Genomic DNA, 14130 nt, shown 5'->3' on the forward strand with positions numbered 1-14130 from the left:
TATTTGCAATAATTCGTCATTTAAAAGCAAAGGCAATAATGTATTTAAACCATGTAGGGTAGCTAAATGCTTAGTATTTAAACCATGTAAGGTAGCTAAAATGTTTAGACATGACCATTAAGATTTAGTTTGTTTTTCTAGTAGTTACGGAGAACACGGCTTATTCATTTATAGTGGTTAATACGTATGTGCTTCTGAAATGGACTGTTCCACAGTGCAGTCCACATAAATTACAAAAGAAAGTTGTTCATCTCATTTCGGGAGCTTTATGTCACAAACCTGTATTAGAAAGAACCCTGGTCGGGACGTGTGGGGACCTGGGTTCCCGTCTGGGCTCTGGACCTGCTTCTTGGATGGAAGATGTGAGGTCCTCCCAGCACCCCCTCGGGAGGCCCGGGAGGAGGCCTTAGTGTCCACCTGCTCGGTGAGGGTATGGACTGCACGTTCTCGAAGATTCCTTACAAGTCAAACAGCCCTTGTCAGAAACACATTTTCATCACTTATGCTCATACAATATTTACGGCAGAAGATGGCATTGGCCCTGTGTATTAGTTTCCTGTTTCTGCTGTAAGAAATCACCACAAACTTAGTGGTGATTTATTATCTTCCCCACACATTTATTCTCTTACAGTCCTGGAGGTCAGAAGTCTGAAATTAGCCTCCCTGGCCTAAAGTCAAGGTGTCAGCAGGGCTGCATTCCTTCTGGCAGCTCTAGGGGAGAATCCTTTCCTTGCCTTTTCCAGCCTCTAGTGGCCGCCTGCTTTCCCGGAGTCGTGGCCGCTTCCTCTGTGTCTAAAGCCAGCAGCACAGCACCTTCAAATCTCTCAACTCTGACTCTTCCGCCTCCCTTGTTGACATTTAAAGGACCGTAGTGGACTCCCCTGGCGGTCCAGTGGTTATGACTCCGTGCTTCCACTGCAGGGGGCACAGGTTTGATCCCTGGTCGGGGAACTAAGATTCCCCGCGTGGCCAAAAACAGAAAAAGGAAAAAAGGACCTTGGTGATTATTTTGGGCCCCTCTGGATAACCTAGGCTGCTCTCCCCACCTCAGAGTCAGAGAATCAGCAACCTTAATGCCCCCTTGCTGTGTAAGGTAACACAGAACAGGTTCCAGGCATTAGGATGTGGACGTCTGGGGAGGCTATGATGCTGCTACCACACCTCAGTCCGTGTTGGCAGATGATGGTGGGCCTGCAAGCTGAGAGGTCAGACACACTCTCCTGTTACCAGCTATACAGTGACTCACAATTAGGGAAACAACTAGCTCAATTCATTTTGTTACATCTCAGGCGATATTTAGACTTAGAGTTGCCTCTGACTTTATTCCCTGTTTCTATCCTCGCATCTATCTAAAGCCAGACCATGTACTTTCAACCCCCTTGGTCCCTGAATGGAAGAAAGGGAGATATTTATTGGGGGCATATGTGCCAAACTCTGTACTATTTAGCCTCCCCACAACCTTATAAAATTGATAGGCTTGGTGTTTTAGGGTTTTTTTGTTTGTTTTGGGTTTTTTCGGGGGGGCGTCATTTTATAGATGAGACTAAGAACCAGAAGTGGTTTTTTTTAAGACAATATTTTCGATAGTATTTTTTTAGACAGTATTTATCAACAAATACTGTCTACTATGACCCAGACCTGTGTCAGCTGATCTTTGTTGGGAAACAAAACTGAGTAAAACAGTGGCCTCCTTTGAGTGTCTGGCCTAGTAGGAAGACAGTTCAGTTAACTGGTAATTCCCATGCAGGGTGTACCCTGCTCTAATAGAGGCAGATTGGGGGGCTTTGGGGCCAAGATAGGGGGTCAAGGAGGAACTTCTTGGGAATGCAGTCAGAACTGAGTCTTCTTAGTTAAATAGGAGCTCGGTGATATCTCATCAGGGGAATGTACGTTCGAACCACAGTGGGATACCACCCCACACCCACATATTGGCAAACCTTTTAAAAGTCTGGCAGGGCTTCCCTGGTGGTGCAGTGGTTAAGAATCCACCTGCCAAGGCAGGGGACACGGGTTCAAGCCCTGGTCCGGGAAGATCCCACCTGCCGCGGAGCAACTAAGCCCGTGAGCCACAACTACTGAGCCTGCGCGCCTAGAGCCCTGTGCTCCGCAACAAGAGAAGCCACCGCAATGAAGAGTAGACCTGGCTCGCTGCAACTAGAGAAAGCCCACGCGCAGTAATGAAGACCCAACGCAGACAAAAAAAAAAAAAAAAGGCACTAATCCCATCATTTCAGGGCCCTAGCCTTATGACCTTATGACCTAATCACCTCCCAAAGGCCTCATCTCCAAATACCTCAATACCAATTTGAGGTTTAGGGCTTCAATATAAATGGTGGAGGTGGGGGGAGAGACACAAACATTCAGTCTATAATAGTGGGTTAAACATTTGATTTAGTAATTTTGGAAAACCAGAAGCCTGCAAGAGGTGGGTCTCCAGTGTATCTGGAGATCTTCCCTTCCTTCCTCCCAGCTCTCCTCACCCTGTCACCCTTTCACCCCAGGCTCATCCCCTCGTGGGTGTTAGGATGGCTGCTGGGGTTTCAGGCATCACATGCTCACAGTTCAGTTGGAAGTTATTAAGCTGGGAGGGCAGGATGGGTTTGGGATGGGAACTAGTAACTCCTTGTCTACAGGTCTGCCTTTTATCAGGATGGGAAGTATTCCCTTTATATTTCACTGGCCAGACTTGGGTCATAGGTCATACCCAGGGCAATCACAGGCAAAGCGGCTTAGCCATGATTCCCATCCCCATCCCCATCCCCAACTAAATCAGGGGTGGGTTGAGAGGGGATGAGCCCGTTGGATATGCAAACCCTAACAAAATGAGCAGGGAAATAAATATTGAACAGGAATCAAATGTCCTAAATGCCTTTATCATCAGATAACTGCCCTGATTTTCACAAGCGGTGATTTAGCTGACAGAAGTTAAATGTTACTGTTAATATAAAGCAAGGGCGGAAGTTCCGAGGGCGGTATCAGAACACTTGGTTGCCCTACAGACGGCTGGGTAAGAACGGAGTGAGGAGGGGTTGCTAAAATGTGTGGAATTGCTCGGGGTTGGAGACGTCAAGACCAGGGAGGCCCAGGGGGCCTGGGCTTCTCCCACCGCCAAACTTTTCTGGGAAGGAAAACTGAGGGAAAACAAATCACGCTGAGTAGTTGAATTTCCCTAAACTTTTTTTTTTTTTTAACCCTGCATCTCTAATGTCAGTCTGGTAGTTTCCTGAGCAGAGCACGTTCTTTCTGCATAATCCATTGGTGGATTTCGACCCCAAGTGGCTGGGGACGTGCCCGGTCGCCCAGGCCCTACCTCGCCGGCTCGCGGGCCGGGCGCCCAGGTGGGGTTCGGGCGGGGCGGGGTGGGGGGACCCGGCTCCCGGCCGCGCGCCGCCCTCCCCGCCCCCCACCCCACGCGCGAGGCCTTGTGGGTAACGCGGGGCGCCAGGTGACAGCTAATGGCGGCGGCCGCCTGAGCCGGGCGGGCGGCAGATCGCGGCTGCCAGAGGCGCGCGGCTGGACCTTCCGGGGCGCCGCTCCCCTCCCGACGGCGGCTTCCCCGCGGCGGCGGGCTCGGCGCGCCATGGACAGGCCGGCGGCGGCGGCGGCGGCGGCGGCGGCGGGGGGCGGCGAGGGCGGCGGGGGCCTGGGCCCGGGGCCGGCGGGCGGCAGGAGGCCCCCTCGGGTCGCGGGGGCCCCCGCCGCCGGCTCCCGGCAGCCCAGCGTGGAGACCCTGGACAGGTAAGCGGGGCCCGGCCGCCGCGGCCTCCCGCTCCCCGACTCCCGAGGGCCCCGCGCGAGGCCCGGCTGCCCCTTCCCCGCGCGCCGGGCCGAGGCCGAGCTGGGGCGTCCCCCTCCCGCGTCCCCTCCGGAGCCCCGGGAACCCCCGCCTGGTCCCCGGGGCCCGCACCTGGCTCACTTCCGCCTCGCGCCGGAGCTCCCCGCACCCCGAGGGGCTTCACAGCTGTCAAACCGCGTCCCAGGCCGCTTCCTACTGCACCTTGGAGCCACCTCGGCAGCCCTTGCCCCGGCCACGAATCGTTTGGGAGGAAATTTCACCCCGGCGCCCCTTTTTTAGCGTGACCTTGCTTCGTGTGATCTGAAGACCCAAATCCCGCCGCCGCTGCTTGGGGTCTTTGATGCTGGGGTTGGTAGGGGGCAGTTGGGGGGCGGAACCCCGTGGGTGTCGGGCTAGCGCAGATAGAGGCAAAGATACCCTCATTTGAAAAGCTGGGATGGAAAACTTCCAAACTGCTCCCGATTCGAGAACACATCATCGTTTACTTTCAGTTCTTCACACTTTGAAGGAACCGGTTCATTGTTTTCACAAACACGTAAGCCTACTGCTTCTTAGGCAGTCCGAGAACTAAGATGAATCAGTTAGAAGCACAAACCGACCAGATCCAACTGGGAGGGCCACCGTGACACTCGGGGCAAGGGGTGGGTGATCCCATAGCCTGGAATGTGCAGCTTTTCCACATCTTGGCCATTTCGCTGACGCTAAACTGCAGTTAGGCGAGACATACTGTTGTAACACCACTGGGTCAGTTTCAGATGCTGGTTCCTGCCTGTCTTAGTCACACCCCTGAGCTGAACTTTTGGGAGTTTCCAAAGGCAGAGGAACAACAAGAAACATTCCCTTTGTTTCTACCTCAGTGTAATTACAATGTATTTTAATAAAGTAATTACCTAAGTGGTCAGCTTCACTGAAGACTAATCACAGCCAAGACAGTACGTGGAATGGTCAGGGTTTCACTCACCTGCAGATACTCTGCAATGTATGAGGGCTTGGAGAGTCAGAGAATAACGCCCGACGGCTTTCGCTCTCTGGCTTACCATCTAGTGGAGAATACAAACAAACCAGCCATTGAAATCAAGTGTGATAAGTGCCAGGGTGGAGGTACGCTTGGAAGTGCTCTGGATGTGGTGTGTGTGGGAATCATCTGAGTAGCTTTTTAAGAACACCAGGTGGCCAGACCCCAGTCCTGAGGCTTCTGATTTAGGAGGTTTGGGTGAGGCCCAGGAGTTAGAATTTTTCAAAAAGGCTCCACAGCCTCAGTTGTGATCCACTGCACTGTGGTACACGGAGGTGGGATATTCGCTTTAGTTTTTAGTGGCGGGACGGGGGCAGGGGATGCTTTTTGGCCACAGGAGTGGAACGTGCAGCCATGTGGGCTGGATGCTGGATGTGGGGAACTGGTAATAGAGAAGACTTGCGGGAAGGCAGGAGTTAGATCCTGAAGGGGCCTGTGTGCCTTCCAAGGAATTGTGCCTTTGTCTTCTGGGCCGATGCTTCTCTGCTCAGTTCTGTATAACCTGAGTCAGGATCACCTCCAGTGCTTGATTCAAATGCAGACTCTTGGATCCCACCCTAAATCTAATCCACCATTTCCTGGGTAGAGCCTGAAATTTTGCATTTTTAATAACCACCTTAGCTACAAGTAGGGTGGGCTTTGTGGTCTCTTTGGCCCCAGATGGTACAGGGTACTGGTCAAGCCAGTGTAATTACCAGTAGCATCCTTCTGCAACTCACAATAGTGTCTTGGTTTGGATGAGAAATTATATGGTCACCCTAGTTATGGGGGGCACAAAAGGATTTCCATCAGGGGAGCTACAGGATGGGGTAGGCATTTGAGAACAGTTGCTGTGCAGTAGTGTTGTGAATGGACTGCAGGTGGGCCGTCTCACTGAGTTGGGTTAAGTTGGTTCTGGAAATGCTATTCTCTCAGTCATTTATTCTGCGAATATGAGTGCCTGCTCTGTGTCCGGCACTGTGTTAGCCCTGAGGATACGGCAGGGAACACACACACACAAATCCCTGCCCTCGTGGAGCATCTTTGTAGTGCGAGAGAGAGAGAGAGAGAGACAAAAGAACACGTCAGATGTGTTCTGTGTTAGGTGCTGGGGAAGAAAAGTCAGCTGGGAGGGGGTAGGAAGTGGTGGGGCTGTGCATTCTGGGGAGTGGTTGGAATTTGGTGCAGGGTGGTCAGGGAGAGCCTAGTTGAGAAAGGTGGCCTTTGAGTAACACCCCAGAAGAGGTGAGGGGCCTAGTCATGCACATATCCAGGTGGCAGTGTGCTCCCTGAGGCGGGAGGGTGAGCCAAGGGTTCAGGGGTCAGCCAGGAGACCAGTGTCACCAGCAGGGAGGGAGCTAGGGAGATAGCAGTAGAGGACAAGCTCAGAGAGGTCACAGGGGCAGATGGTGGACAGTCATGGGAGCAGAGGAGGGACAAAACCTGGTGTGGATTTCAGGACGCTCTCCACAGCTGCTGTGTGGACAACGCACCGGAAGGGGAAGGAGTAGAATCAGAGTCTAGCAGGTGGGAGGCTGTCGCAGTTATCAAGGCGAGAGAGGAATGGTGGCTGCGACCGGAGCCGTGGGCTGGAGGAAGGGAGAAGTGATCCGATTCAAGATATCATTTGAAGAAAATCTGCAGGGTAGAGCCAGTAGGGTTTGCGAAGATTGGTTGCCGGGTAGGAGAGAAGAAGAATCAAGGACAATTCCAATGTCTCTGGCTTGCGGAAAACGATGTTGCTGAGATGGAGAAGCCTCTACGTGGAGCGGGGTTAGGAAGTTAGCAGGCTCTCAGCCCTGGATATAACAGTAATGAGATATCAGTTGGATTTCCCAGAGCAGATGTCAAAGAGGCAGTTGGTTTATTTAAGCCTGGAGTTCAGGGGTGGTGTCTGGGCTGGAGACCAAAATTTGGGAGTCACCAGCATAGAGGTGGGGCTTAAACTCACAAGGCGGGAGAACACGGACAAATGATGGGCGTCTGGAAAAGGTAATTGGAATAGGGATGGGCAAGGTGCGTTCTTATGATACTTAGAAGATAAGTGTGACGAGACTCGGTGAGCATTCAGATGTGAGAGCGAAGTGGGGCGTGGGCTCCAAGGTAAACCCCAGCTTTGGGGCCTGGGGCCCCTGGGTGAGGCTGTGCTTTTCCCTGACTTAGGAAACGTGAGGCCTGGAGGGGCAGGTTGCAGGCTGGGCGGCTGATGCTGGTCTGGACACGTGGAGCCGGCAGGGTCTCTGGGACCGACCAGTGGAGCTGTCTCATGGGATCCTCGGTGTCCAGATCGGGGGAGTCCAGGCTGGAGAAACAAAGCTGGGAGAACCCCAGACTGCAAGTGATTGTTGCCACCAGGACTGTGGAGGGAGACTGCACTGGCTAAAGAGCAGAGAGGGGAGAGGAGACGTGGCCTTCCTCCTCAGTCCCGTCGTTGTGACCGGCTCTGGTTCACGTTCTTCTTTTAAGAGACCCCCAGAGTAGACCCTGGCTCTGCAGCTGTGGCTCAGCCGTGGACCGTGGGCCCTCCCCTCTCTTCTGAATACCGTACTTCTCTTAATGCTGACGGAGTTGTGGGCCTGCTAGAGGATGTGGCTCGCTCGAGGTCACGGAGCTAGCTGGTGACAGAAACAGGACCCGGAGCCAGGCCTCCTGTCTACCAGCCCACCATGCCACCCTGTTTATAACTGTGTTGACCAGGATGCTTCTGGTTGCAGGTACCAAAAACACAGATCATTCTAGCTCCAGCCATCACTGCTGCAGCCAGGGCGAAAGATGGCCGCAGGCACATTCAGAGCCAGAGTTGCAAACAGTGTGGATGAGGCTTCCCACCTCTGTTTTCTTCATGTCTTACTCTCTGTCTCTGTGGGTTCCTCGAGGTGGTGGACGTGGGGAGTGGCCTCCGCCAGTGCTGGGGGCGGGTCTACACAGCTCCGGACCCAAGAGGAAAGCTTGGGGTTCCTCGCCTCCAAGTGGAGGAGGAGGAGCAAGGGGTTGCCTTCCCCCTCCTGCAGAATCCTGTGACATGCGGAGGGCAACTCCCTACCGTAGAGAGGAGTGTCCTCACTAGAAGGAAGGGGAAAGGAAGGTAGAGGATAACAGCAGCCCCCCTCCAACCCGCCCCGTCCGTGGTGGGTGAACAGGTGGGTTCCTGCTGTTAGATCTGCGCTCAGGCCCAGGTGCTGGCAGAGGAAAAGGCAGCTTGGCAAGAAAAGCATGGGAGAACCGGCCAAAAAAGGTGCCTTAGCCTTTAAGAGGAAACTAATATCCCTCCCTTTCCCCTCCTTCTTCCTCTTAGTTATTAATTGTGGTAAATAGAGTCTTGGCGTATGACAGGAATGTCTGCCCATTCAGCGAATGTTTTGACTTACATTTTCGGCCCCACAGATAACTACTAGGCTGTTCTGGTCAGAGAATGCAATTTAGATCGCTCGTAGAGCACATCAAATGTCTTTATTTCACTAGTTACGTTATTTTACACACTGCCTAGGGATTCCAGGTTTTTCTATCCTTCCAGTACACGAGTGTGGATTTAATTAGTGATGAGATTTTCAAAGGTCTGGAACACTGTTTACAGTGAAAGCTACCTGCAAGGTAAACTTTCATAAGTATCTTTTGCCCTTTTACTTGATTTCTTCAGTGCTTTCATGAGTTGAGAGAGGAGCCTGGCCTCTGGAGGCAATTTTCAATTCCCTCAGTGCTTACTTTGCTTACGTGGTCCTTTAAGTCAGATGAGCACAGCCTGACCACTTACCAGCCGTGTGACCTTAGTCAAACGCTAGAGCCTTAGTTTTCTCCTCTGTAAGGTGGGTCACTGTGAGGCTCGGGTGACGCTGTGTGCAGAAATGTGTTGAACATTTGAGAGCAGCACACAAGCGTGAGATGCCATTTTCTCTGCGTCCTTGTGTTCTCGTGTAAGGCAGTGGCTAGCATCTGTGGCGCCAGCCTCTGTTTTGCCCTGTGGTTCTGTGAGTTGGTCACCGTTGGTGGTATCATATCCTGGAAGGACAGCCCCACCACTTTGTGACGGGCCATGTCGCCTCTGCACCTCAATTTTCTCATCGCAGAAACCTGTTGGCTAGTCCCTGTTCTGCCTTCTTATCACATGTGGTTGTCAGGCTCTGATATCATAATGGCCTGGAAGAGCCTTTTGTAAGTTGTCAGAGCACTTAACAGAAATGTAAGGTCGCATTATTACTACACACAGGACATAACTTTTCTAGTCTGTTCTTTTTAAAATCATACAATCAGCTTTGCTCCATTAAGAGTCACTTTGATTCGCTTGAAACTACATCGTTTTCTAGATTTAAAACCACCAGCATGAAATTGATTGCATTTTTGAAAAGCATATGCTGTAAGATAAATATTTCACTTTAGAATTAATTTTCTACTAACATTAAGAATATTCACTCTATATAATTGTAATTGAGTGATATTTTATTAAATGCTAGAAAATAACATGCTTAACTGTCTGAGGCCTAGAATCTTAACCTTAAAATAAATTGGTTGATTCATTTCAAAACAACCTGGAACCTAATCTTACTTCCTAGTGGTCAGTCGATATTTCAGTTCTTACATTAAATGTAAAGGTAACCAAAGTTCATTCTCTAAAAAAAGAAATGTACATATATCCCTAGTCAGTGCTCATTTTTCTCACTCAGAGCCTATGTCTTAAAATATTTTAATTGCACTATTTCTTTTAGTCCTACAGGATCACATGTTGAATGGTGTAAACAGCTTATAGCTGCTACAATTTCTAGTCAGATTTCAGGTTCAGTGACATCAGAAAATGTATCCAGAGATTACAAGGTAAGCGGAATTGAGTCCTTAATTCATTTTCAATATGCTAAGTAGCCAAGAAGCATTGCAGTTTTAATTCGAGTGAGACTTTGGCCCCTTGATGCTCACCGGCCATTTGCTTGGGAACAAGGGTGAAAGGTTCTCTGTTGTTATAGATCTGAACTTTAGAAGAGACATTTTTACCAGGATCTAGTATATGTGATCATAGTTTTATAATTGAGAGGAAAAGCTGACTTTCGATTATGATCATTCTTTTAAAAATCCAGATCCATTTTATTATTTTATTATATATTATATTTTTAGATTTGATTATAATAAATGCCTATATTTTATTTATTAGTATTCTGAATTTCAGAAAATGTCTGATAGATAGTATTTCCTTAACTTCACAATTTGTTTCTGTATTTATGTACTACCTATGGGTTTTCAGCATTAATGTGTGATACTAGAATGCAAAAAACTTGCAAAATCTCAAGAATGTTGTATGGGCAGCCTCATTTTTTAGTCCTTATTGAATTGAGAAATCTCTTCTTGTTTATTTTAAAAGTTGGATTCCCTGCTTATTCTAAAGTTAAGAGTGATAAGCTCCTTGTCAGCAGAGACTGGGGCTCTTTTTCTCACCACTGCTCCCCCAGCACGATCCTGGAACATAACAGGTGCTCAATAAATTCTTGTTGAATCAATTAACACATAAAACGCTTGCGTGCTCCATCTTTGTTAAGGCTAAAGACTAACTTTGTTTTAATGTCAAGAAACTATTAACAGGTACATTAAGTGAAACCATGTTTACATTTCAGTAGTACAGTTTGCTTGAATTGAGGATTCAGTTTATTTTAGTCATTTTTGCCCACTAGTAAGAGAGAATAGATTTTCACAAGTATGTATGAATTACATTTTAGTATCCTGTCCTACCCTAGGTCAACGGCTCTCAAAATCATAGTCCTTGCCAGGCATCAAATCTTACAAAGAGTTCAAGAGCTACGATAACGATGTTAAGTCATTCTTAATAGCTGTCCGTGTTGAAGGGCCCTACGATCTTAAGTCATTCTTAATAGCTGTCCGTGTTGAAGGGCTCTAGCCTCACTTCCTCTTTAGCCCGTCCTGTAACAAGTGCAGAAACTGACTCCAGAGGCTGTGTAATTGAGATTTGGCTATGGTGCTGGACTTGCTTCGTCCAAGCCATTGGATGCTGTTGCTTACGCCTCCCAGAGGAAAGCATGGCTGGAGATGAACAGAAATTGGATAATATGGCCAGCCAGAAGAGCGGCAGTATAGTTCTTGATAGGTTTCTCCGCTATCTGGTTTTCGTGTTTGCCCACGTCGGAGGAGCTGGGGCTCCTGTTCCTCAGAACCTGACTGGGCAAAACGTGACTGCCGTTTCCAGGTGGGAGAAGCATTTGCTGCGTCACCTACACCTGAGTGGCTGGTCACTGGGCAGCTGCTGACCCCACTGGTCCCAGGTGCCCTCTTGCCCCACGTTAGCGGAGAAACTGCCCTACTGAGTGGAGAGGCTCAAGGACCCATATTAGCAGAGAATAGCTCTTAGACCTCGGATTGATTTTCTTTATGGACAATTATGTGTTAACTGTAATGTTTTCATTATGGTTGAATAGTTGTTAGTGCTGTGTGGGTTCTAGAAAAGGATGGTGACTGTGTGCATAGCTGTCTAACCTCTACATTAGTAGATCAGACTAAATCTATACTTTAACATGAAGCAACTAAGGTTTTTAAAAAAATTTTTTAGTTTATTTACAAATTTTGTATAGCAGAATTAGCTCGTGTTGGAATGGTTTAACAGATGGTATTCAGAGAAAAAGAAGGCTTTTCTATATTTTGTAAATTGAATTTTAAGTGCCTACGTCAGATCATTGCTAAAGCTTTAGATGAATTATTGTAAGAGAGCATTTTTAAATCATTGTCTTTGTTAGATTCGCCCTGTAACCAAGTCTGCAAATTTGGTGTTAAATTTATAATTCAGGAGTTGTTATGTTTTCTTCAAGGAGAGAGTTCTTTTAAATAATAAAAGCGTAAAATGTTTCTAAACCACAGATAATTTTACATGCTGTGTGTAAAGTAGTTCTTAGAATCAGGGTAACCAGCGTGGGCCTTTGGGACACCTCTGGCATGGGAGCCATGCATGGGGTTGGCCCTGAAGGTCCAGATACAATTCCTTGAGGATTTAATGTGCAGTCATCCGTTGATAATATTTGAAATTATATATTGTGCAAATATCTTATTTGAAATACACACTCAATTTGGGGGTTAATTTATTATAGGTTAAGCTCAGTGTCAGTACTGAAATGGGAGCAGATGTCTGTGGAGCAGAGCGCTTGCACCTCGATTTGGAACGCTGACTGTGCTCTCAGCCCTCTAGCACGTGCAGCGCTCTATGGTTTTGTAATACTTTTGTGACATATCATCCATTTACTTCTTAAAACAACCCAGTGAGATGGCTTTTATTATAATCATCATTTAACAGATGAGGGAAGCAAGGCTCAGAGCGGTTAAGTGACTTGCTTAGTATCATGCAGTTAGACTTGGGGTTTGAACCCAAGTCATCCTATTGAAAAGCTAGAGTGATTTTTAAAATTTTGTACTGCCTTCCTGTTCACTGTTTTTCAAAATGTGGCCCTTGGGTGTTCCCGCACCAGCACTCCCTGGGGTGCCTGCAGAAATGCAGCTTCCATGGTCCCCGTCCCCTCAGTGAATCAGAATCTCTGAAGGCGGGGAACAGTGTGTCTCATGCATTTCTTTCTTTCTTTTTTTTTTGATGGTGTATTGTTACTTATTTTTACAAGATTGGGATTATATCCTACACATTATTGTTAAATTTGCTTTTTTAAAATTGGAGTGTAATTGTTTTACAATGTTGTGTTGGTTTCTGCTGTACAATGAAGTGAATCAGCTATGTGTATACATATATCCCCTCCCTCTTGGACCTCCCTCCCACCCCCCACCCCATCCTGCCCATCTAGGTCATCACAGAGCATCGAGCTGAGCTCCCTGTGCTATACCACAGACTTCTACTAGCTACCTATTTTACACGTGGTAGTGTATTTATGTTAAACCTAATCTCCCAATTGATCCCCTTCCACCCCTGTGTCCACACGTCCATTCTCTACATCTGCGTCTCTATTCCTGCCCTGGAAGTAGGTTCATCTGTACCTTTTTTCTAGATTCCACATATATGCATTAATACACGATATTTGTTTTTCTCTTTCTGACTTACTTCACTCTGTATGACAGACTCTAGGTCCATCCGCATCTCTACAGATGACCCAATTTTGTTCCTTTCTATGGCTGAGTAATATTCCATTGTATATATGTACCACATCCTCTTTATCCATTCGTCTGTCGATGAGCATTTAGGTTGCTTCCATGTCCTGGCTATTGTAAATAGTGCTGCAGTGAACACTGGGGTGCATGTGTCTTTTTGAATTATGGTTTTCTCTGGGTATATGCCCAGTAGTGGGATTTCTGGGTCATATGTTAATTCTATTTTTAGTTTTTTAAGGAACCTCCATACTGATCTCCATCGTGGCTGTATCAATTTACATTCCCACCAACAGTGCAAGAGGGTTCCCTTTTCTCCACACCCTCTCCAGCATTTATTGTTTGTAGATTTTCTGATGATGCCCATTCTAACTGGTGTGAGGTGATACCTCATTATAGTTTTGATTTGCATTTCTCTAATAATTAGTGATGTTGAGCATCTTTTCATGTGCTTCTTGGCCATCTGTATGTCTTCTTTGGAGAAATGTCTCTTTAGGTCTTCCACCCTCATGTATTTCATTCATTCATTCATTCATTTATTTAATTTTATTTTATTTCACTTTTGGCTGTGTTGGGTCTTAGTTGCAGCTCGCGGGATCTTTGTTGTGGCATGTGGGATCCTCCGCTGTGGTGCACAGGCTCCTCGTTGCAGTGCGCAGGTTCCAGAGCCCATGGGCTCTGTAGTTGTGGCACGTGGACTCTCTAGTTGTGGCCTGTGTGCTCAGTTGTTGCGGTGGGCGGGCTTAGTTGCCCCGCAGCATGTGGGATCTTAGTTCCCCGACCAGGGATCAAACCTGCGTCCCCTGCATTGGAAGGCAGACTCTTAACCACTGGACCACCAGGGAAGTCCCTATTTATTTCGTACAATAAATTGTAAAAAGTTCAGCTTCCCTAGGTTTGTATCTGTTGAAATTGGTGATGAGACCATACATTTCTGGTACATTCCCACAAACCTGAATAATTAGCAACTCATGTTAGATTTTAGAGTACAGTTGTTTTATTATTTACCCATGTCATAAATTGACAGTTAGCTTAGGGTCAGATCACCCAAGGTGTGGTAAGAATATCACTGGCATCACATGAGATGAGTTTAGATGATATGCCCATGGACATGTTTTAACAGTTATGTAATTATTTTAATGTGTAGTAGAAAACCTGGCACATCACACTTGTGATTTAGTGGGTATTATTACTTAAAGCCAGGTGAAATATGAAAAAAGAGTGGATTTAAAGTCAACATAAAGGGTTTCCCTGGTGGCGCAGTGGTTGA

At 47.7% G+C, this 14130-nt stretch overlaps 1 protein-coding gene across 4 annotated transcripts in view; it reads left to right on the forward strand.

Annotated features, from left to right (window-relative positions):
• The first annotated feature begins 3580 nt into the window (after window positions 1–3580).
• The window catches only part of MTMR1 (myotubularin related protein 1), a 66737-nt gene continuing 56187 nt past the window's right edge, over window positions 3581–14130 (forward strand). For 3 of the 4 annotated variants that reach the window (XR_009698870.1, XM_061177867.1, XM_061177864.1), the window contains exons 1-2: window positions 3581–3738; window positions 9491–9596. Coding sequence is in view for 2 of the 4 variants with exons in the window: in XM_061177867.1 (XP_061033850.1) it covers window positions 3581–3738; window positions 9491–9596 (264 nt within the window). In the remaining 2 variants the exon portion in view is untranslated. Of the gene's footprint in view, window positions 3739–9490; window positions 9597–10156; window positions 10244–14130 lie in introns of those variants that run through there. The other variant, XM_061177865.1, reaches the window with a different exon arrangement.

Source organism: Eubalaena glacialis, chromosome X (genome assembly GCF_028564815.1).
Source record: "Eubalaena glacialis isolate mEubGla1 chromosome X, mEubGla1.1.hap2.+ XY, whole genome shotgun sequence".
Lineage (NCBI taxonomy): Eukaryota > Metazoa > Chordata > Mammalia > Artiodactyla > Balaenidae > Eubalaena > Eubalaena glacialis.